Source organism: Chamaea fasciata, unplaced genomic scaffold (assembly GCF_029207755.1).
Source record: "Chamaea fasciata isolate MVZ Bird 193981 ecotype frontalis unplaced genomic scaffold, bChaFas1.0.hap1 SCAF_2, whole genome shotgun sequence".
In the NCBI taxonomy this organism is placed as follows: domain Eukaryota; kingdom Metazoa; phylum Chordata; class Aves; order Passeriformes; family Sylviidae; genus Chamaea; species Chamaea fasciata.
In genome coordinates this window covers 83909758-83934697 of record NW_027094087.1, presented here as the reverse complement: position 1 = coordinate 83934697, position 24940 = coordinate 83909758, and the positions used below count along the sequence as shown (strand labels likewise).

The window sequence follows — 24940 nt, the reverse complement described above, 5'->3', positions numbered from 1 at the left end:
ACGTTTGCATAAGCAGCAGCCTTTAGGAAACCTCCAAGTGCCTACGGACCGTCGCCGTGCGGCGGTGCCGGAGCTCCGTGCCGCCGGGACCCACGGGCGCTGGCGGCGCTTTCTCGGGTCGCTGGGAGGCGGCGGCTCCCCTGTTGGCCCTGTCCGCCGCACAGCGCCGGTGTTCCCGCAAACTTCACACCAGCGCATCGGCGTGCTGCTTGACCACCAGCATAGCTATTGCTGGTGAAATCCGGACAACCCCCGAGCGTTCGCCGTCCGTTCCTTTCCTCGTTTTCTCAGGGCAGCAGGCGGCCTGGCTTCCACCTGCATTTCTCTGCTGGTGGCGGAAAAGAGCACGAGCCTTGTAACAAATGATTATTAGCAATTCTCAAGTAACTGCAATTAGCCAAAGTAAACACAAAAGAACTGCTGTACAATCTAGTAAAGAGGCGTTTAGGTTGGAAATAAAAAAACCCGACAAAACCCAAAAGGTTGAAAGAAAACCCCTAAAGTGAATAACTTGAGGGTTAATTGCCTCATTCACGACAGATTTTCCTTAAGCTGGGTCGTTCCTTCAAAAATTAACTTCGGGAGCAGAACTCCCTACATCCAGCTCCTCTAGGCATCATGTAGGAGTTATTATAAAAGCAAGATTGCACTTTCCAGCAGATTTTTTAAAAATTAAACAACTAAAACCGACTCCCCTAGTACGTGGAAGTTATGTCTAAGGGAGAAGAAAACAGAGATTTACACTCCCGAGATTTCTGATCACAGGAAAGCGGTGACTCGCTGTACCTCTGGCAGAGTTTTGGGTTGGTTTTTTTTTTGTTTGTTTGTTTGTTTCAAATTACAATTACGTAAGTGAAATTTTGTCACTTCCCATTCTGAAAATAAAGGGGAGTATTCCAATTACCCTGATGCCCAGTGCAAAGCTGCAGACACCTGAAGAGAATTGAAGTCACTAAAAACCACATCTGTTCTTGTTCCTAGTGGAGTACAAAGACAAAAGTTGTCCAAACCCAAACTATTTTTGCCCTGAATACACTTGACTGCTGTCTCATTTCCGAGTCTCACTGCAGAAAAACCTAATTTACTCCGAAGTTTACAATATACACATGTATACACCATGTAACCTGATCTACGGGATCGTGTAGACCTCTTCTTTTCCCCATGTATACATTTTTCTGGCATACCTTGTGCATATAAATGTGTATCCATGCATTCGTACAGTGCATGCAAACTTCTGCACACATCCACCTAGATACAGAGGCATACAGAAACACACTGCCTTGCCTTTGTCTATACATCCGTGTAAGCACCCGCACCGATTACACGGATCTGCGCCTGTGTGTACATCGTGATGCCCGATGTCTCTCCGATCACCCCGAGACCAGCACCCGACCCCCCTCCCTCCATCTGAAGAGAGAGCACCTCCCGCCCCGGGCGGTTGGGGGGGGGGGGGGGGCTTTCGGCAAGTGATTGTGAGGTTTGGGCGTGAGGGCATCCCGGAAAACAGGAGGGAGATTCTTCCACCGGCCGCCCTGTCTGAGGCACTGGGCTGGTGATGTCGGGGAGAAGTCCCGGCTGCCGGTGGACTGCGGCTGCCGGGTTTGCTGCTCCCCCTCTCTTGTGTGCGTGTGTGTGCGCCCGCTGGGGCGGGGGCAGGGTTCACTTCCCGGCTCCTCCAGTTGCCGGCGAGGCGGGAACCTGTTGGGCAGGGAGCGGGGACGAGGTGCTCTCCGATGCGGGGCGGTCCCTGGCAGCGCTCGGGTGCCGCGCTGCGGGGCCGGCTGCGGGCAGGCGCTCCGCGGGGGGGGGCAAGGTGCGCCCCTTCCCCCCGCCCCAGCCCGCCCCCCTCCCGGCCCGGCCCGGCCCGGCCCGCGGCACCCGCGGCCCGGCCCGGCCCGGGCTGCTCCGCGCTGTGCACCGCCCGGGGGGCACGGCCAGCGCCAGCCCGGGCAGCGGGAGAGGCCGCGCCGCTGCGCCCGGCAACTGGCTGCCGGCAAGGGGGACGCGCCGCAGCTCCGTGCCCGCTGAACACCTGTCAGCCCGCGGAGCCTGATTTATACCTGGCCTTGGCAGTCTCTCCGCTGGGGATTTCCCCCTCGTTCCACTTCTTCTGCTGCTTTTTTTTCCTTTTCCCTCTTGCCTCCCCCCTGCTTTCTCGGAACGTTGTGGAAGAGAGTGTTTTCTTCAGGGTATTAAGCTGAGAATACAAAGGAGGAGAGGCTCAGACCTTTACCTCACTGCCTCATTCTCCCTTCCATGTGAACATTCTGCATCGTTTCCTTCATCCTGCCGCACCTCTCACCTGGCCAGCGCTGTCCGGACCATGTCCGCTAAGCTCCTGCCGGTTTTCTTCCTCCTCTCAGTGTTCCACGCTTGGTAAGTCTGCGCTCCCCTCGCCTCCCTCCAGCCCCTTTCTTCTCTGCACTGGGGCTGGAGGGCTGAAGTTCCATCTGCCGGAGTTTGCACAATATTCGGCACCCAGGAAGAACAGCGGGCTCTCCCCACCTTCTCCCGAGCCGTGCCGGGGCTCTGTTCCCGAGCACGGCTTACCCCGCTCCCATCCCGGGACCCGCCCGGCTCCGCGGTGCTCCCGGGGCGATGGCACTGCCGCCGTCCCTTCCCGGCCCCGGGTGAAGCCAGGGGTGCCCGCGAGGGCCGTGTCCGGAGCCGGCCCGGCAGAAAGTTTCCCTCGGGCGGCTGCCGGCACCCGGTGGGACGGCTGGGGCTGGGGCTGCCCGGGCTCCCCTCGCGGCCCCGGCTTCCCTCCACGCCACCCCCGGGGGATCCGCGGGCGGGGCCGGCGTGAGGAGGGAGAAGGTGAGTCGCGGGATGCGTGATCCCCTGGTCCCCGCCTCAGGGCCGGCAAGGGTCTCCCCGGCGGGGGTGTCCACTGCCACAGGCCAGAGGGGCACAGCCGGCAGCGTCCGCCCTGACCTTTTGGACTTCGGTCCTTTGAGTTGTCCGAGGCTGTTGTACACCCTCACAGAATAACCCAGGCAAAGGGGTCAGCTCAGCTCCCCCAGTAGGAACCCTGACAAACCAGGCTACAGGCATGCTCAGAGGCCTTCCCCTCTCCTCCCTGGCAGCCTGCCCCACACCTGAGTGGTGTCTATCTCCTAAATCCCCACAGGAATTAGAGGATGCTTCATGCCAGCCTCCGAAGCAAGTGTGGGACACACCTATAGCAGGAAATAAACCCTTTCCTGACAACGTTTCTGAGTTTTCTAGACTTCCTCCCTTGCAGTTCATGCACAGTCTCATCATCTCCTTACAGAATCAAAACTGACAGAGTTGGGGAGATGCATGTAGCCTTTCTTCCCAGTTTGAGACTGGCTTGCTGTCACCCTATAGTTGTTTCTCTAGATGGCAGGAATATGATAGGAATTGGCAGTCACTAGTAGGGTTACAAAAGAAAAATGCAACCTCAAGTGCCTTGAAGGATCTTAATTATGTAGAGGCAAGCAATGGAAGGGAAAGAATTACTTCTTAAGGAAGAAAGCTTTTGCTTTCAAGAAAGCTTGAAAAATATGTGTCTAGTGTATTTATCTGATCCACTGTGAAACCTCTCCCACCTCCAGTCTTAATCTAGAAGATAGGTAGGGATTAAAATGGTTTGGAGGTACTTTCTAGGAAAGAAGCTGCTAGCATGAGGGGATCTAAAAGGTTTGCCGGTGCTTAGTTAGACACTTGTTAGTGACTTGTTTTAATGCAACATCTCCCTGAAATGGGATTTGTGATACTATCTGAACTCAGTTCTCATTTCCAGGTGTAGTCTGAATGCCTGTGGTAAAGCTGTGGTGGCTGCAGCAGAAAAACACGTATGATTTGTCCTTCTTTGCTGTCAGTAATTCAGCACCACTGCAGAGTTTCAGCTCGGAAGTATCAACCATGTGTGTTCGGAGATGATGCCTCCTCAGAGAATGGTTCTGTAACAGCAGTATTAGAACACAGGGCTTGTCATGAATCTGATGGAAAAAAAAAATTCTCCTAAAATCCTCTTGAGCTTTTTTAATGCTCATTGGGTGAATTCTACAAAGAATAAAAAGCCAAGTTTTTAGAAAATGTAGCCCAGTAACAGAAAAGTAGTGATTGTCTGTTCAAAATTTCATCTTATGTTTTCTCTATTTTTACAACTCAGTTAAATGAGTTCTCTGCAGAAAGTCTTCTGGGTCTAGGTTTAAAAATTATTTTTATATAGAAATTGTACCTAGAGCAATTGCAAATTGTGAGGTTGTGTTAAGTGATTCATGGTTAATCCTTAGGGGCATATTGGCTCTAGAGCAGTTCCAGTTTAAAGTTCCATTTAAATTCTCAAATAGTGGTCTTTGAGCATTGTGAGGGTTGATGATAATATGTGATTAAATTTTTGTATTTGTATCAGGATTTTTTATGTTTACATAGAGTGTTTATCAAGACTTCAGGACAACTGAGGTATTTTAAAAGACAATAGTGTCATTGTGGAGAAAAGGAGAGGGGGAGAAAGAAAGTTGCACTGATGTGTGTAGCACATCCCATGGACAAACAAGGCTGGTGCCTCTCGTTCTCCACTGCTTTGCACCTCACATAATTATTGACATTTATGTAAAAATGTTGTAAAATTATATCATATCCCCTGGGCAGTTGCAGGTTGAAACAAGACATGATTCCTTCCATAGGTTCTACCAGTGATGTTATCTTTTCTTCTATTAACTTCATCTCAGTCTGTCATAGATTTTCTCCAGTGAGAGGCATCAAACAGGTTTGGTTTCTAAGATACCAAAAGATACATCTTCAAATCAACATTTTAAAGTCCATGCACAAAAAGCTGCACAAATGAAATTAGTCTTGTGTGGAGATAGCTCTAGCTGTGATTTCTGGCCAAACTAATTCCACCACATTTGCAGTAATAGACCCTTAAAATAAACATAATCCACCTATAAAGGAATAAAGTTGCAACTCTTGGTGTAGTACTGCTTTTTAAAAAAGTTATTAAAGCTGCAGGAAAATTCAGATTAATTTATGCAATGCATTTGTGTGCTTGTGATAATCCATCTCAAATTCAAGGAGTGAGCTCTTAATTCTAAGCCTTGTAATACATTAAACCCTGAAATTCAGGCACTGAGAATATAATAATTTATTAATAGGATAAAATGATCAGGAAGCATTAACAGATCTGAATTTTTAATACTCTTATTAGCCTTTGTGCAAGAGATGAATCAGTTGTCTTGATGTATTAATAAAGTAATACTGCAGATGTTCGCTCTTTGTAAAAGTATATTGTAAACTAGTCAGAATATGTTCATTAAAATACAGGATATAAAATACTACTCTGATAGCTGTATTATCTCCTAGAGTATAACTTTTTAAAGACACTTCCAGAAGAAAATTTCTAGACAATTGTCAATCATGACCTATGCACAGATACTCTACAATCGTTAATGGGAAAATCCTGTTGCACCTGTTGCATCCTGCTGAATCCTGTCGTATCCAGTTTTAGTTATGTAAAAGAATACATTTTTTTTTTTTCATTTGTTTTGCAGTTCTATAAAGGTTGAAGAGGATGAATATGAAGATGGAACAACTAACCAAAAATGGGTTTTAGCTCCAAAAACACAGGACACAGATGTGACTCTCATACTAAACAAACTGTTGAGAGAGTATGACAAAAAGCTGCGGCCAGATATCGGAAGTAAGTACTTCTTTCTGCACAAGTGAGGATAAGCTTCTCCAGGTGCAGAGAAGACATGTTTCTACATTCTGGAAGTGTGCACAAGTATCTGGGAAAGTGTAGATTAAGTCTTTATTTGGCTGAAGTTAATTTCCAAGTCAGTGTTTTAAAAATGCTGATTCTCACAAGGAAATCTGGTGGTAGCTTAGGGTCCTAAAATCTGGTTGGTTTGTACAGACTTCGTGTGAGGATATGGAAGGGCTAGTTCTTAAGTATTCAGCAGGTCTTTGTCAGAGGAAGGAACACACCTCTTTTGTCATCCAGTCCATGCTGAAAATCTCACACTCTGAGAAGCAAATAAAACCTCAGCGTATTAAAAACAAAAAGTAGGACACAGCAAAAGAATGTGCACCTATTCTCTTCAAAATATGATCCTGAAAGTTGTGTTCCTTAATGCTGAGAAGGTGGCACTGGGATTTGCTTGTGTATAGGGCCACTCCAGAGATGATCTTCCACAAACCAGCAGACATTTCCAAAAGAAATCTTATAGAATCAAAGTGTCTTGTGGTCAGCACTACTGCATATAAGTATAAAATTTAAATAGGAGCCCATAGGTACCTGCATATAACCATTTTGGGCTATTTTATTGTTTTAATTTGTATAGTGAGGTTTCAAACCAGTTATGGGTTATTTTTTTTTGTTTGTTTGTTGTTTTTTGAGGGTTTTTTGTGCTCCACGTATTGTAGTTATGCCCTTTTTTCCTGGTTTGCATCCCTAGAGGGTAATGGCTGTAGCACAACTGCTGCTCAGTTTGTTCACAGCAAGTTTGTATGGCAGAAATCAGAGAGAATTTGTCATGTTTACTGTATTAATATATCTTGCATGTGCTTCAGAATGAACTGAGAATGGGGAATACTCAAAACAGTCAGCTAATATAATTTGCTTTTCCTAAATATTTGCAAGGATTAGAGGGAGAATTCCTGCCACTGATTATAGGTGAAATTATTGTTTGCTACTGCACATGTATTGATACACTTTCTGGGTGATCCCTTTGGATCAGTTTAGAGGGAAGTAAGAGCCACCTGTATGTATTCATCATTACAGTTATTAGTGTCTCATAGCTACACAATAATGCAACAGCTGCAGAAAAAAAAATACTATCCTGTGGTTCAAAAAAAAGGGTCTGTTTGGTTCTTTTTTATAGCTAATACTTTGATTTTCCATAGTATTTACAAAGATCATATTTGATAGGTGTGTCTGTTTTTATCGCGAAGTGACATTTATCTCTCTCTACTTAGTTTGTCATACTGGATTTGGCTATCTTTAAAATCTGATGGAGAGGTGCTTTAATGCACTTTCCCACCCATACTGACATCTGGAAGACAGTCTCAGACAAATTTTTTGGTTTATTTTGTACACTGTGTCCTCAGATCACTGACTTAAGGCAGAATGAGTTACATTATGCTTATGTGAGGCAAAGTAATTGCTCAAAGTTCCCATGTCAGTTGCCATAAAATCAGTATAGGTCAGACCTATCTTACAGCACTGGGAAGTCATTGTTACCAAAATAATTCCTTTTGTCTCTCCATATTCCATGAATCCTGTTTTAGAGAAAGGAGTCAAATGACACAGCTCCTCACATATCAAACAGATTTTACAGTTCTCAACTACATCTATTTCTATCCAGCATCTTGGTCCTAGGCCGTTTTTTGTCTTTGATAACAACCTGGCTATTTGAGAACCTGAGCTGAGTGTTGTTCAAATTCTACAGAAGTTAGTTCATCGTTGCTTCCTCTCCTGGTCCCTCTTTGCACCTCTTCTACCTTTGATGCAGATAAATAACATTGCCCTTTTGAAGTTGCAGAGCTGTCGCATTTGGCAAGGAGAACACAAGGGGAATGCTAGAGAATCAGGCATTACAGATAACTTCCCTGAATTGCTGGCTGGTGCCTCACACACAAGCACATCTTCCTTTCCATCTGGGAGCTGGTTATCCTCCAAACAGGGTGGTTGACATATCCTGGCAACAGAATTGTCTTGGCTGCCCTGAAGGTCTCAGTATTAATACAAATACTTTAAAGCACAGTACATGCCAGCTAGAGCACAAGGGAAAAAAGATTGTGTACCAGGTAACATAGAGCACAAATAAGAAAATGAATGTTTTGGAAAATAGTGGAAGCATGGAATGAACCAGTAGAAGAAGAAAGAAGTCATTCTCAGAATCATGCCAAGAAGTTCAGCCAATATGAGGGTTAAATCCTGGATTAATATACAGTCACCTACTAAATAGGGCCTTTACATGGTACTGCTGGTAAGTAAATTTTCTGATCTACAGGACAGGGACATTCACCATTTCATGTCTCACTGCTCTTCACTCAGTTTTTCAATCTTTTATTGCAAATCCACTATTTCTAACAGTGTGTAACTTTAGCTATGGTCCTGGGGAATTTATCTTCTTTCTGAATGCAGTCAGAAAAGCCGAGAAAATACTTTGCACTTTCTAAGGTTGGGATTGCCAGTTTCAGATCACTTGTGAAGACACTTCTGCAGCCAAAAACCATGGAGAGAAGGAGAAGACAGTGGTGAATAAAATGTGTCGAAGTGCGTGCTGGCACAGGCAGTGACTTCTCATTTTTTCATTCTTCCCAGGTCAAATGATATTTTGGCTAGCTCAGGTGTATGAGTCCTATCTGGTACAGGCATATTCTGAGTGCCCTTTTGCCATACTCTGGGCATTGATGTCGTCAGCAATCACAACTCCAGGTCAGCAGTACAGCCATCAGTGAGTGAACTGTGAACACCTAGCAACCCTTTGTCCTCCTCTGTCACCCAAGCACATCTAAACCCCTGTAAAGAGCGTCTAGGTCACTGCATGGATTTAAGGCTAGGACTTTTTTTTTCCTCTGGCCTCAGCTTCCACATAAATGACTGCTACTCAGATCATGGGCACGATCTACACTCAGCACTTCAGGCATCACCTGCAAGATTCCAAGCCAGGACTTTTAAAAAGTGGATTGAGCAACCTAAATATTAGTCAAAGCAGTTAACCTGTGAAGGCAAAGCAAAGTGATACCTTAACAGGACCTGCCTCACTAAAAGGGGCCTTTGATCTTTGGAAACAAAGCAGTGTTCTACCAGCAGGGGAATTCCTGAGTGCATCCCCTGTGGCCACACGCTTGGCAGAGTTCTTGTCTCCATGAATATCATGGCTTTTGAGGGTTTTTATTTTATTGGTGGCATCTGGAAAGTTTCCATTATACCACAAAAACTACATGCCTTTTTGAAAAAAAAAAAAAGAATGAAACAAAAGAAAGCACTTCATACTGAACAGCTAATAACAGTGTACCAATTAGATCAAAATAAAAAGTGTTTTATGATGTAAAGCATCTTTTCACCTATTTTTTTACCAGCTAAAATTACAGATCTGAGATCCTGAGGTCTATTATGTGGTATGAAAGACATTAATCCTAGAAAAAACTAAACTGACTCAGAATTATGAAGGTCTCAACATCTCTTCCACAAGCAGGTGCTCTGTTTTGTTTCAAAGTGCTTTGAAGTGAAGACCTGTTCAATGTACGTGCATCATTTTTTATGTGCAGTAAGACTTGCTGCCCTACAAGTGTGCTTTTTTCCTCCCATGTCACATTGGTTTAAATCCTGAAATTTAGTAGGACCAGGTTCTGGCCCTGAAATTTTACTTCCTCTTTATTAATAAAATGAAAACAGAAATATTAGGCAAACCAAAAGGATACAGAACATAATGATGATAATGACAGCTAAAAAAACCCTCAGTTTCATTTGAGTGATAAACCATATTTTTGTAATTGTCCTTTTGTTTCTTTGATAGACAGATTTAAAATTTAAGTTACTATTAAAAACCCACCACGCAAAAAACCAAACAAAAACAAACTAAAGAAAACTCAGCAATGAAGCAAAACACAGGTGAATTAAATACCAGATGGCAAAACATATTTCCTTCAAAGTCAGTTTATTTTAATGAAATCTTCCTTCTCCCCTTACTTAATGGACACTTTAGACCATGACAAAGTTCTGGAAAATAAAGCCTACCTTCAGAACCCTACATTGTTTCAAGCTTAACTTTATATGGAATATAAATTATCTTAGAAAATCTGTAACAGTGGAATAAAGTAGGTTTACCAGTCTCATTCCCTGAGTGAGTTTATGTATGGAAACTTACATGCTATCTTTTTTTTTTTTTTATTGTGAAAGTTACCTTACCCATCAAAAAACTAGTATGCGAGAGGTTTCTGCAGTGTGCCATTAGCAGTGGGAGGGAAAAGTTCTCACGCTAGGTTAGGCTTAGAATGGCAGAGTAGTAAGGCAATTTCTATTGTGTTTGCATCCTCTGTTTCTCTGATGTATCATTACATTAAGGAAGCCTCTGAATTGCGTATGTTGAAGAAACCTTCACAGAACACCCTGTGTTCTGAGGCATTTTCAACAAACACTAATGCCTTCCTTCCTTCCTTCCTTCCTTCCTTCCTTCCTTCCTTCCTTCCTTCCTTCCTTCCTTCCTTCCTTCCTTCCTCCCTTCCTCCCTTCCTCCCTTCCTCCCTTCCTCCCTTCCTCCCTTCCTCCCTTCCCTTCCCTTCCCTTCCCTTCCCTTCCCTTCCCTTCCCTTCCCTTCCCTTCCCTTCCCTTCCCTTCCCTTCCCTTCCCTTCCCTTCCCTTCCCTTCCCTTCCCTTCCCTTCCCTTCCCTTCCCTTCCCTTCCCTTCCCTTCCCTTCCCTTCCCTTCCCTTCCCTTCCCTTCCCTTCCCTTCCCTTCCCTTCCCTTCCCTTCCCTTCCCTTCCCTTCCCTTCCCTTCCCTTATGTTTTCCTCTTGGATCCTCTAAAATTATTTGATCCCTGCAGCCTCTGGTGGTCATCTATATTTATTATGTATTTATATGCCCAAATAAATTCACTTAGGAATATGTAATATTCTGATTCCACCAGTTTTGGCCGTCTTGAGAGTCATGCTGGTTTTCTTTACTTCTCCAGTATCTTTGTAACCATTAGCCATATTTCTGCAGATGAGAGCAGTCTCAGATACTGCTGTGCAGCTCTCACTACCCTGGGTAGGTTTGTACAAGCATAGCTGGTACAAATAGATGGGCTCATTTGAATCAGCAAACACAGAAGACTAAGCTCTGTCTGATGTGCTTTACTGTGCTGCTTGGGAGCATTAACAGCAGCTCTCTTTTAAAGCAGTTAAAAGTTTTCTCTGTAACTAATTTAACCAGTTTCTCAGTGTGTGCAAGGAGAAAATCTGTTGGTTGAGAGGAAACAACTCTGTTGCTTTTTAAAGGATATGTCCATTTCCAGGCACAGTCCTATTGAAAATTTTGAGTTCTGAAGCAGTATCACAACCTTTCTCCTGCCTGACCTGCTTTCCTACCGTGTCGCACAGAAATGAACCCTGAAGTGCACCACAGGCTATTACCACAGAGGCTGTCAAGTTATTTTTGCTAGCTGTTGATTGCCACACCTGATGGTCTTTAAATTAGCTCCAGCTAGGTTTCCCCATATGTGGTGACAGAGGGCTGCATATTGCCTAGCAGATCAAAATATTTTCCAGATCATAGTGCAGAGAAAGCTGTGAAGTGTCATGCCAGGTCAAATTACTACTTTCTGCTGTAAGTCTTTTTTTTTGTCCTGGCCTACAAGACAGTGTCAGGCATCTTATAATATGAAGTAGTGAGAGACACATTCATTGCTTCTGGATTGATCACAGATAGTTGTACCTTTAAAGCCAACTTGTGTGTAAAGGTAGAGCACATGGGAAGGAGAGATGTGGGGTAAATTCTGTTTGTATTATGGCAGTATTCACGAGGGGAAAGCCACAGTCCTGGATCCAACTTCTGTAGTACTGGGCATTGCAGAAGATTGTGGAGATTAGTATAACTTAGATTTATATGGAAGAATAAACTTGAACAACCTGGTATTGAGGACACAGAGTTCTGTGGCTAAGACCTAGCAGGAAACAGGGCTAAATATAGTGAGAGCTCAATGAAAAATTATAACAAAAAAAAAAAAAAATCAGAAATGCTTTCATTGTTCTCACTGATACTTCCCTTTTTCTTCTTTTTTGGTGGGGTAGGAGTGGATTGTCTTACTTTCAGAGAATTTTGTTCTGATTTAGCCATCTAACTAGAAATCCTCAAGAAGAGGAATATTCCTGAGGAAAGGATTACTGTTCAATGAAAATGAGAACAATCTCTATTCTAGGTGGGATGATAGAAGGGATTTCTTCTGATTCCGCAGGAGTTCTAATTCTCTTCCATTTTCAGGAACTGATGCTTTCTTTTGCAGTGTTGGCCATGAACATTTCTAGAATATTAATAGCAAGGTTAGCAGATTGGGGGTAAACTACTCTATGAACACTCCAAAATACCTGTTTCAGATTTTGTGATGCATGTTTGAGGTTTGAAAGATTACATAAACAAATAGGTTGTTTGCACATAGTCTTGGTTTGGTGCTGGTCCAGGGCATTAAACATAGGCTCTTTTGAAGTCCTGCATGGGAGCAACACTGATTAGGACAGGTCTTGACAGTGAGCTTTCTTCATGCCTGAATTCTGTTTTTCTAATCCCTTAACCATGGACCGAGTACAGAGGAATTTCTACCCTGGCTTTCTGACCTGCTTTGGTTCACAGCTTTTCAACCCCCAGGGGAAACATCCTACTTTTTATTCATCCTTTTCTCAGGTAAAATTTTAATGTGCAATACTGAAAGTATAAGTAGAGAAATTTTAGTCCAATGCATTGAGCATGAAGCCCTGCAACTCAATGTTTCTGCTTCAGACTCTCCAAAGCAACCCTGTTTCATTTTTCCAATTATTTCAGAGTTTTGGTTATTTTCCTTTTTTTTTTTTCTTCTTTCCCTTTTTCTTTCATTTAGATCATCTGATTTAAATCAAATGCTGGAAAACAATATTTTAATTTGAAGCTTACTGTACTTCAATATATAGAAATATTTTAGTATTCAAACACTGTTTTTCTGAATCTACCCCATGATTTACTGCCAATAATTTACCCCAGGTAATGCGGTTCTTTGCCCATATAAAATGCTCCTTTCTCTCACTGCTAAGAAGCCACTTGTTTCTTTGCAATTCTTATGTCTTGTGTGTAGTCTATTGGGTTGGAAAAAAGTACTGCTTGTGTGTTGGAGAAAGAGGCCTTTTACGCAACTACTAAACAGCAAGCTCCCTTAAAATACAACCTGCTCTTTGTGAATGTAAATAATTAGTTTACACTGATAACTTTTATTTACTGTTTTATTTCCTGACAGTGACTGCTTGCTGAAATGGCTTGATGCATACACAGATGGAATATTTTTCTTGAATAGCACTGTAGGTAGGAAAGTTTGGTTGACAGCTAATGTTTGCCTAACTCTTAGTCTTAACTGTCACACCAAAACTAAATGTAGAAGCTGCTATTTCTTATTCTCTCTTCTTTTCTATAGCTTCACTATCATATTTTTTAATCTGAGAGTATCATGGGAGTATAGCATACAAACTTTCTGGATGCCATGAGTTGGAAGTTAGGTAAGAGTCAGGCAAAGTCTAAGCTACTAATTACATAAGAAAATCCTTTTCTTCTTTCCCCTTTTCTGATAACCCAGACTATGCTGGCATTAAGGAGGTTTCTTAGCAAAGATGTTCAGTGTTAGTTGCCATTTTGAGGTCATGGCACAAACTAATTGTTCTGCCATCTTTAAACAGGGACATATTATGTTCTGCACATATAATTTTAAATATTGTTGCTCATTTTTACATCTGTATAGTTTTCTTATGGTGGTTATTGTTCATTCAGACCCTGGTTGCTAGCTTGCTAGACTTGCCAGGAACAAATTCTATTACTGTTTAGTCTTATGGTATCACACAGGACCTATCCCCTCTGATGAATATAAGTAAAACAAAAATTAAAGCTGTAGGGATAGATTGAAAAACAAGCCTAACCATTATGATCTACAGTTTTCATTCCACAACATAATACTTGAAAAATTACAGCTTGTGCATTAGGGAATGGTAAATGAAGGATGAAAGTGCTGAAGGTTGATTGATAGTTATGGTGGGAAATGGAGAATAAAAGTGATTTGTAGTTAATTGACGGAGTCCGTTTATGTGCACACTGTCAGTCACACTCCTGGACAAAATGACAACCAAAGCTAGCATCTAAAAAAAAATACTGTTTTCAGAGGACTGTGTTCTCATCCTGGTATTGCTTTAATGGAAACTTTTTTCTTTGGATTTTCATTTGCAGTTCTGTTTTGATAGTTTGAACCTAAAACATATGGATGTCATTTCTGTCAGTTTTTGTGTCTGTAGCAAGTGGAGGACTTTGACATCTATCTGTTCTTTAGCCCATTCTCTTTCGTGCGGGAAGAATGAGGGTTTATAATTTTCCTCACTGATAGATTTGTAGCATTGTAGAAGAGAATCTTCATCCAAACTTTAACCTAACACTGCCAAATTCAGCACTAAATCATGTCCTAAAGTGCTGCATCCGCCCATCTTTTAAATACCTCCAGGGATGGTGGCTTAACACTTCCTGTTACTAGGTTTTTCTTTGAATGTGGTAATTTGTTGTAAAATGGAGACGTGTTAGCTGACTGGATTTAGTCTTGAGAAGTGACTTGTTAACATAGCAGTTTGTTTTATAGGAATAGCTAGGTAAATAGATGTTGCCCATAAGGTCATTTTGGAAAATTGGAATAGTCATCATCACTAATGCAAAGTAAAAATTAACACTATAATCACTACTCTTACAGTTACCAATAACTTTGTAATGATTTATTACAGCTTTGTCCCAATTTAAAAATAGCAATTTATGTGGTAATGAGAGAATGTAAAATATCATTATAGAGCAATATTAAAAAAAAAAATCTCATTACTGCAGAGCCAATCTTGTTAGTCATTTGTGTTCAGAAGTCTTGTGAAATTTGGGCAGAATTCAAGCAGCCCTGTAGTTCTTGAACAGAGATCATATTGTGATTTTTATGTTGTTGTGTGCCTTTCAAAAATCTAGTTCTAGTTGCTTTGCTTCTATAAATGTGTATGTATTGATCTATAACATTTTTTACCACTGCTGTGTTGGGTAAGACCAGAATAAACCTGGGAGCTGGTTGAACAATGTAAGAAAGGTTAACTCTAAAAAAAAAAATTTATTTTAAAATTTATGAGAACTCAGTAAGACATACTCTATTTAATTGAGCTTGTAAAAAAGTATTTCTCAATATTAAAATTTTAAAATTATTTCTAAACATTTATGATTTTTACAGGAACATTAGTGCTATTTGGACAGACTTCAAATGTGGAGGAAGCTTTCTGAGGGAAGAAAAGTGGTTTCATTCATGAAATAAGCATCTGTTCTGAATAGTGGAGATCTATCAAAAATTAAGAGATAATTTAAAAGGATGGGATAACTCATAGTAAATAAGCATAATAAAATGACAGGAACTTTTTGCAGATTTTTTCCTCTACATGACGTGAAACTGTATAACATTACCTCTTTTGATTTACTCTGGAGTTTTTTTAAATTCACCTGATTTATCTGTTGAGTTTTTTATACACATGATCAACTCACATATGTTCAACAGTGATGGCTTTGTGGATTTTACTGAGATTCAAGCTCAGGTGTTGGTTTTTTTCACCAGTGTAAATCCACAATGCAGGACTAGATAATTCCCATAGTTGTCCTATGTGTGTTTTGAACTGTCAGGGCTTTTTTAAGTTTGTAGGCACTACTTGTTGGTAGTCTTTGCAATGTGATAGTTAGAAAGCTGACTGGAATATAAACACTATCTGTCTCAAAGACAGAGCATTTGGATCAGATGACCTTAGTTTTTTAAAAAAACATTTTGTTTGCTTTATAAATCCCCTCCTCAATTAAAAACAGCATGTTTGAAGTTTAAATGACTGTGATAAGCAGCTAGGTTACCTTCGGTAGCACTGAGTAACAGTGTAACACTGCAGTTACTCAGATGTGCTTGCATTGTCCTTTAGGGAAAGTTACTGCCATACATTAAATAATATTTCAAAGAACTTTGAGAAGGCTGATACATTTGTTAACAACCTTTAATTGCTATCTTGCATGTTGTATACACATGGTTCTGCCAGTAATTTTTCTGAGTTTCTGACAGCTCTATAGAACTATTTTGAGTTTATGCCAGTATCAAAACAGTACTGAAGCTGAGTATCCATATTTAATCTTACTGTCAACTTTTAGTGAGGTATTAACACTTTCATTGTTCTCTCAACAATATTGTGAGGACTCTTATAGTGCAAGAAAAAAAGCTCCATCTGCAGCTCAGGAACTCCATGTGTGGCTTGAATTCTTTCATGAACTGAGTGTTTACAAATGCGTGCAGTATACAGAAAAAGGAGCAGGCATTGAAATTGCAGAATCACAGAATGGTTGGAAGGGAACACCGTGGATCATCTGGAACAACCTTTGTGACAGAGTATCTATTTCATCTTTCCATGAAACTCAGTTTAATTTTAAGAGCACTTTAGGGTGAGTTCCTTCTAATAATACATGATAACTTTAAGACTCAGTTATTTCATTTTTCATAATGCATTTTAGAGGAAATAATCTAAAAACTTTGCTTCATTTTGATTGGTCTTTTGAATTCAAAAAAGTATGATAATGAATCTAAAATTTATACCTGATAATCCTTGTTTGTTTGTATGTTTTTATATCCATGAAAGACCACATGCAAGAACTATGCTCTTCTGTCTTTTCTTTTAAAATCTGAACACACATTTAATATACAATTAACTTACAATTGTATTTTTACCTCTGTCTAGGAAAATAAAACAAAATAATTCAAAGAAACTTTCAATCTTTTATTTTTTTAAAAATTTGAACATGTATAATAGCTTACCCGTATTTTTTAATATTTATTTTCAATTCGAATTTCGCTGGAAATGTCTGATAGAAGAAGTGACTGTTGTTTAGTTTTCTGTTTCATGGTTAGACCTTTACTGTGAGTAAGATCAAATCCTCTTTAGAATTAACAAGCAGTGCTTTTATTTATTTGGTTTTTTTTTTTTAACATAAGAGTATTTGGTCCAGCACATTCAGGAGAAATTATCACCTCATATTCTATTTTTATACGTAACTGCAATGATTAAACAGAAACAGATTTCAAGCACTGTGTTCTGGTCCTGAATTTTGTTCCAGGTCCTGCCAAGATTCAGTTGCATGCCAGTTTGCACCCTTAAATCTAGTGCCATTAATGGTCACCAGAACTCCTTAGCCTTGAACTTCCAGCTAGACACAGGCATAAACCCTATAAAGCTTAGAGCTCTTTATTCCATGAATGCTATTCTGGTGAAAGAGCTAGCTGTAGTTCCTCACTATTACCAATTCCTGTGTAATGACATTTATTACTGCATTTTGAGGCAACTCATTACCAGAAGCTGCTAGACTCCTATTTAGTTATTAGCTGGGTACAATTAGAGTTGCTTTAATCAGCTGAGCTTGTTCAGCTGAATTCACATTTTCTTTTCCTGAAGGGGAGATCTGAGTTTATCAGCCATTACTTCAGACAGTTTGAAACCATGACCTTAAAAAAACCTGGATTTTCTGACCATACACAGTCAATAAGTATGTATTAGTTAGTGAATTAGAGAGAATGGTTATCATCTTTAAGCACTACTTGTACTCACTTTAATGTCTGTTTTTTGCAACAGGGGATTTAGCCTTCCTAATGATATGTACATACCAAAGTCTTACAAGCCGGCTTGCAGATTTTTTCTCATAACCATCTAAATTTTCAAGTACTTTAAAACTACTTGACACCTCTTTGATAGTCTGAAATTTGGGGGATGCAGGCAAAAAATATTCATCTTTGCATGTAAAGATTCCTGTCTATCTTCAACTTTGTGCCAGATGGCTTTACACCAATTGACTGATAATCAGTTACCAGAGATAAGCTTCCAACAGAACCTTGGTTTTCAAATGTTTCGCACTTCTCTGCTCGGTAGCTTCCCAGAGGAAAGCTTTCTGCATTTTGAATGGCAGACATGCCTGCATTTCCTCATTCTAGGAGGCTTATAGGTTAGTGAAAAAGTCCAAGTCCAACATAGTTCCCAAACTTCAGCGGTTTGAACACCCTCTGGAGATTTTTGAAAACCATGTAGAAGAGAAGGTGCTTCTATGGGAAAGAAAGATGTCCAGCAGAAGCTGTTGGCTTACTAGGGAAAAGTTAGCATCAATTCTCACTATGCAGATTAAAACAGCATTTATTCTATATACTTAGCTTTGAGTCACCTAACTCTGGAGAAAGTAAGCCACTAATTTAGATCTCAATTTAGAGCTTAATGTATATCCTGTGGGGTTGGAAGAATGGCAGTGTAAGTACAAAAATTATTGTGTCTTTTGGAAGAGTGGCATTATTTTAGAGTTAGATAATGTTACCAGTAAGAACTCAATAATATCCAGCAGATACACTGACACCAAAGATGCTGAAAGAAAGAGAAATCCTAGTGGCCTCAGCAAAAGAAAGGAATACAGATCTTGTCTTGGTTTACTAAGTCCTGGAAGTCTGAAAGCATGGAAGATCATATGAGAAATGTGCATTGACTAAACCAAATCAAATTCAAAAGTCTTTGAATGAAAGAGTGCAAATGCAGTGTGGACTGAAGGGAATGAGTCTAAGTTGAAAGAAGAGTAGCTTAGGTTTAGTTAATCAGATTTCATAGAGATTTTACTCTAAGTTAGGATGATTTCAGGGCTGATGAGATGCAGAAGTCTGGAAAGATTGTTTTGATGTGGAACGAACAGGCTAAAGGACCTGAATGTTGAGGCAAAGGGAAAAAGTAGTACACTGCATTATTTCTACTTTCTTGTCAGACATCTTAGGTTTGAGCTTGACTTTGAGCTACTGTGCCTAGCACTAAAAGTTTCTTTAAGAAATTGCTGCTGAGACAAATTGAAATTGTGATGATGAAGTGGTACAGGTTTTAATTTATGGTTATTGTTTTTGTTGGGTAGGACGAATAGAACCATGTTTTCCTAAAAATACATTATCCGTATTTCTCAGTAGTTGTACCTGAAAAAAAGACCCTATGGTTATTGGGGGAAAAAAGTACTTGAAGTGATTATGTATGTTGTCTGCAAAATAATATTTTTTTTTTCTCCACAGTAAAACCAACAGTTATTGATGTTGACATTTATGTCAACAGCATTGGTCCTGTATCATCAATAAATATGGTAAGTACCTTACAAAGATTTTTATCTGGATTGCTGATCTTGGCATCAATACTAACTTTTGTTTTGGTTCTGATTCAGTCTGTCTTCAGCTATAATTCTGGTTTTTGTGTCTCATTAAGAGAACAAACCTACAAGCAATGTTATGCTCTATGTTGTCTATTGAAAAATGCAGGTAGATTTTCAGTGGTAAAATAGCCATCTTAGGGGAAAAAAAAAGTATGAAGTGAAGTAATTTTCAAGAAAACTCTTGAGCTGTTATTTCAAGAGGCAATCAAATATACAGAACTTTGTAATGTGGAGTTAATGAAAGTCATCATATAATAATGGCATATTTATTTGGAATTCATCATCTCTTCAGTGTTTGCTTTTCTTTCACTGAGTTACCAACAGTCTTGAGCATTGAGGTATAATTTTGAAGAAGTTATACATAGATGTACTGCATGAGTAAAGGCAGGAGAAACTGAAAGAGTGTGATAGTGTGGCAATAATAAACCTATGGTTGGTTGGTTGTCACAGTCTGAACTCTAGGTCTTTCCTCAGTGCTGCAGCAACATATTCAAATTTAGAAAGCAAGCTGAATGTTTATGTAGCAATGGGGTTATGGGTAGCTGTGGCTGCTTGTGCAACTTTTGAGTTTGGCTTCATCATATTATTCCTCTTCCTAAATTAGATTGATTTTTTTAAATAACAACTTGGAAATGGAGGACCTATTAATACCTTCCTGTACTTAAAGATTTTAAAATAATCTCTTCAAAGCAATGTCTCTTCTCCACAATGGCATTCAAAGGCAGCCGTGTACAATGTTCCTATGAGAATCTAATGAATGCATTGCATGTGTCTTTTGTATTTTTGGAAGAAAAGCTCCTGAATTTAAAAGGCGTCTGTTCAGCCTTATTCTTTGGTTTTGCCTATAAATATGAAAGAAGGCAATTCATTGCAGCATATCAAATACCAGGTGGTCAGAGTGATGCCTTGAGAGGCTACCTGGAACAGAGGCTGGACAGATTTAAAGGAATCAAGTAGATATTTATTGAAAGGCCTTCAAAAGGCCTTATTGAAAGGCACCTTGGGCAGGACAAGAGCCTGGCCGTGGCTCTACCCAAGATGGACACAAGATGGGCGACTAGTTGCGAGTTTTCACACTTTTATAAGTTTTGGTCCATTTACATATTGGGGTAAATTGTCCAATTACAGCTTCAGGTTATGAAGTCCCACCCTCCCAGTTTGCCCTCCTCAGTTCCCTGTTGTTTATACTTTTTGGGCCTGAAGCTGTAGCAGTGTCCTTGGGTCTTGGGCTGGAAAAGGATTGTTTTTTCTGTGAAGAGAACTTGTTAACACTTTATATGAAGTTCAGAGTCACACACTAAGTCAGTACAGAATTTGAAAAATATGAAAGTTAAACTTAAGACATCAAGAGACTCCTATGCACCCTGGCAGTGGAAAGTAAACAGAACAAATTATGTGCTGTGGACAACTTAGTGTCATATTCAGCAACTGTGAAATGTGTTGATTGATATTTCATGTGAAGCACTGAATGTCAAGCAATGGGAATAGCTGCTCCATTCTTGATCTAATAAATAGCCAATTATCTTGCCTTCCCTGATGGCCTACCATAATGACTTCTCTGGAGAACAATTTATTGGAAGGTCCTCTGGCTTGAATTTACTCTAGGAATGGATACTCTGTTCAAAAGCAATGGGGACAATGTTTTTTTGCTCTTTGAGTCTCTGAATTAGTTTGTGATGGCTGGTCTCTGCACTGGCAGAACTGATTGAGAAGCTTCTTTCCCCCCAGTTTGTGTTATTTCAACTGTTTGGCTACAGTATCCAGTAGCCCTGATTTGGTCTACTGGAAGAAAAAAATCAAAAACTTTTTTGAATTAAAAATAATAATTCATTTACTTTAAGTAAGCAGTTTTTCATGTAGACTGTGAACTACTAAAGCTTGGGTACACAAAGAGCTGAACAGAAACAGTAGCTAGAAATTACCTGTGTCAGAGGAAAAGGAGGGAAGGGGCTATCTTTAATCTGAAACCTGTCATATAACTGAAATTTCAAAGGGAGACAAATGTGCATGAAAATCCCATTTTAGGAGAGAAAAAAAGGGATTCTTGGTAGAATCCTCCTCTGCTCTTTTTCTCACCAGGACAAGAACTTTTAACTTTACTCCCCTAAATTATTATTAAACGTCGAGCTGTTCTGTCCAGGCAACTCGGTAAAGTGCTGGTTGATTGAGCAAAAAGAATGATGATTACATTGATTTCCATCTCTTCTGTTTCAAGAGTGAGATCATCAACACATACAGGGTGGACTTTCCTGCTGTGTACTTCCAAACTTAGACCATAGCTCAATTGCTTTTTTCTTAGTTTGCAGCACTTCTGAGGGGAAATCCTGTGGAGCTTCTCTAGAAACCAAACTCTGTATATTTTCTGATCAGTTTTCATCAGTGATTTTCATCTAGTGGGTGAAACCTAGGAAATAATTTTCTTTAAGATATTTTTTCAATGGGTGTTCAGCTGAATGTTCAAGCCAATTTTGTAGAGCAAAGCTTTTCAGATGTCATTAACTGTTGCAATTATGCTTAGTCTTGAGTATGAATATTAATATCTAACTGTTTCTTTAGCAGTCAGGAAGAAGACAGTTGCTATCAGACACCTACTTGTAGCAAAGTTAATCTCAGATGAATTGTATGTGAATACAAGGAAGAATGAATCATTTAAGATGGAGGCTGTAACTGCCACAAGGGGAAGAAATGTTAGGGACTCTTTCAAAAAGGCTTCAAGTCAAAGGAGAGGTAGTGTTCTGTGGCAAAGACAAGATAATCCACAGAAATATATGGCCAACTCTGCATTCCAGTCTTTTTGTGGACAGTTTCTGCCACTTCCCCTTATCAGTTACTAATTTTCTAGGCACTTTCAGTATGTCTATTTTAAACCTCAAGATTTCCAGAAAAAAATCAAACAGTAATGTGGTTGCTCTTCTATTAGAGACTCATCTTTTAATATCTTTATGAAGACAATAGAAACTTGTTTTCTGAATAGACAGGGGCAGTTCTTCCTTTTTCAGTGACATGGAAGATTTCTTTTGGTCATGGTTTAAAAAAACCTGATATGAAGAAATATGTATTCTGCAATAATAGACAAGGAAAACCAGACTGAATCATGAACTGAGTGATACTAGGAAGTGGTTGTAGATGGCAGTAGCTTTAAAGATGTAATTTCAGCATTTTAAGTTATGGCATGATGTTATGAAATGGTAGATCTTATTGATACATATATGATTATTGATACATATGATTCAAAATACATGAGTATTTTGAAATTTAAAATTCTGAGATACATGAATGCCCATTCAAAAATTTTAGGCTGTCTTTTAAATAAATGAAAGCCGTCTTCTGTATAAATATCTTGATACCTGTCCTTTATCACAAAACATAATAGGATGTGAGCTTAGACTCATTTAAAGGATACAAAAACTGGTTTATTTAAAGGTAAATGACAAATCTACTTGCATTTTATGAGCCAAAATATATGTTCCTATATGTTTATTATATCTCTTGGTCTTGGTTTTCATCATTGAATAAAGTAAGTTAAAGAAATCTGCAATCTGCCATTTCAAGGTGCAATGTCATTATAGATCTCAGGTCATAGGATGCAAGATTTTAATTCAACCTTTTCTTATTGAAAGACTTTGCTATATCTGTGATTATAATGAACACTCTTCCACTGTATTAGGGAATCTTAATGATCTTCTAAATGAGATTTTTTAAATTAATTTTTTGAATTTTAGAATTCACTTGCAATTTTTTTTTATTTTTTCCCCATGCTTTATATCACTCAGTTTATATATATATGTCTTTTAAAATTTTCTTTTCTTTAGTGTTTTCCATTGAAAATGGTGCTTAGGAAGCATATGATTTTGCATTAAAATCCATGATCCATTTTTTGTCAACCCTCTGGTTCTTGTCAATAGCTGTAAAGGTTTATAATTTGCCTTGTAAAACATAGCCTCAATGTGGCTTACTGTAGCCTGGTTTTCCACAGTTAAGCAATACTGGCTTGTCTATAAAAGAACAGAAGAGGGAAGAAGACCAATGTACAAATTGGAAACTAGGCATAAATAGTGGGGATAAAAATCCTCTAAAAGTAGTTTTGTGAGACAGAAAGGTAAACACTCTGAGATTAAATAGGCTATTAAACCTCAGTGGCATCAAAGCCTGTGAATCTGAGACTGCAGCACAAATTGCGAGTGAAGGAAGAATTTTACACCTGTGTGTTTTTTCCAACTGGAATCTCATTTTAACACAGCTGCACAGAAAGAATTTGAGGTGAGTGTGAGAAGCAACTTTATAAACTGTACTTACCTGTCCATAAAAATAGTAATTGGTTATCTGCTGGATATATTGTCATCTCTTTATTCTCAAGTATTCTTAAATTGCAATTCAGAGTGTTTCTTTTATGTATTTCATCACTTCATTCTATTGTGTCCACTCTCTAGACTATGTCATATATCTTTATGGGTGCTATATTTCCCATTTGTTCAGTTACGTGTTCTAAAATAAAAGCAATTTTTAGTCTATTTTACCCCTTAACGTGTTGGTAGACTTCAAAGTCTCCGCATGCTCATTTCACGTCTCCACTTGACACTATAGATATCTAAAAGAATAGTCTTGATCTGGAGACTTGTCTAAAATACTACTCAAAGCTTATAATTAAGCCTGAATTTTTTGCGTGCTTTCAGTCTTTTTGTCTATTTGCTTCATGATAGTTAAAATTATTGTTAGAACAGCTGCAATTATAGAAACACGGCCTGGTGAATCTTTCCATCATATGGCAAAGCTATTTTATAGCCAGATTTCATCCCGTTTTCAGCCCACTGTGAAATACCCCCAAGTATTTCCTTTACAGACATCTTCTCGAAGATAGTGCAAGTCACTGTTTGAGCACAATGCTGATGTCCTGTTCATTGTTAACTTGAGGTGTGTTTTTCTAACTCTATCTCACTATCTTACCTAACCTATTTATAAAGCAATTGTGTAGGGAGATGGTTTCAGTTATTTTTGAGGAGTGAGTTTTCCAGTTGATGAGTTCAGATAATCACGAAAATAATGGAATGCCTTGGGGTATTTGTATTTTTCCCTGAAAATCTTACAGGCTTCTTTTTTGCTCTGTGTCCTAAGAGAACACTCATGTACTGGACTAAATTTTAGTCTGAGTGGATCTGTTTGTTTACGAGGGATAATATACTAATCATACACTTAAACATTTTTCTAGATTGTGATCAGGTTACTGTTCTTGTTTCTAGAGCATATTTATATACTGTCATTAAGTTTGTATCTCTCATGATAAAAAATGTATTCATTATAGAAAACTTTTAAGATGAATGGACATTTTTCTGATAAAACAAAATCACCCCTTGTGAAGGCTCATTCTTATTGCCTTAAACTCTGACAGTCAATACCTCACTATGAAAATATTTCTGGGAGCTAGTAGTAATAAAATGAAACTTGAATCTATCTGTGGCTTCTGTTCCACCACTGACTTAGTGAGAGGCTCATATAATCTCAAAAGTGAAACTGACCGGAAAAGAGGAAGCTGGTCCTGGGGAAATGAACATAGATTGATTTTTTCACAAATCACCTCGACAGCTTCTACATTTGGTCTTCTCTAGAACTCCACTTTGTGTAACTGAAACAGAGCCTGAGTGATAGAGGCTTGGATAAAGATGGTCATTAGGCTGCCTTTGTTTGAGGTACAGTGGGATGGACTAGAATAATGTTAATTTTTCTACACTGTAGCTTATGTGCTGTGATGTGTAGCAGTAAAGTGCAAACTGCCATAATTTACTGCATTGGCAGGAAATCCAGTTTACTTCTTGGAGGAATGATAGATTCTTTCACAAGTCTCTGGTAATGGTCTGTCTTATCAGAATTCAAGCAGATTGTCAAATATGGATGAACTCAACCGTAGTGTTGTCTCAAAAGGTGTATGACAAATGAGCAATTTATTTTCAGTACAAAAGGAAAATTAAATGTCTCATCTGCTCAGTAGTGGGCATTAAAAAAGATTTGA

At 39.5% G+C, this 24940-nt stretch overlaps 1 protein-coding gene and 1 long non-coding RNA gene across 6 annotated transcripts in view; one reads left to right on the top strand and one right to left on the bottom strand.

Moving 5' to 3' along the window:
• LOC136285410 (uncharacterized) overlaps window positions 1–2994 on the bottom strand; it is a 90065-nt gene extending 87071 nt beyond the window's left edge. For 2 of the 4 annotated variants that reach the window (XR_010719450.1, XR_010719449.1), the window contains exons 1-2: window positions 2303–2682; window positions 2061–2197 (exon numbers count right to left, since the gene is read on the bottom strand). This is a non-coding gene — a long non-coding RNA (uncharacterized lncRNA). Of the gene's footprint in view, window positions 1–251; window positions 329–2060; window positions 2198–2302; window positions 2683–2934 lie in introns of those variants that run through there. The other 2 variants (XR_010719447.1, XR_010719448.1) reach the window with 2 other exon arrangements.
• GABRG3 (gamma-aminobutyric acid type A receptor subunit gamma3) overlaps window positions 2301–24940 on the top strand; it is a 289194-nt gene continuing 266554 nt past the window's right edge. For both annotated transcript variants that reach the window (XM_066176529.1, XM_066176528.1), the window contains exons 1-3: window positions 2301–2376; window positions 5520–5668; window positions 18803–18870. In XM_066176529.1, the coding sequence (XP_066032626.1) occupies window positions 2324–2376; window positions 5520–5668; window positions 18803–18870 (270 nt within the window). In that variant the 5' untranslated portion in view covers window positions 2301–2323. The remainder of the gene's footprint in view (window positions 2377–5519; window positions 5669–18802; window positions 18871–24940) is intronic.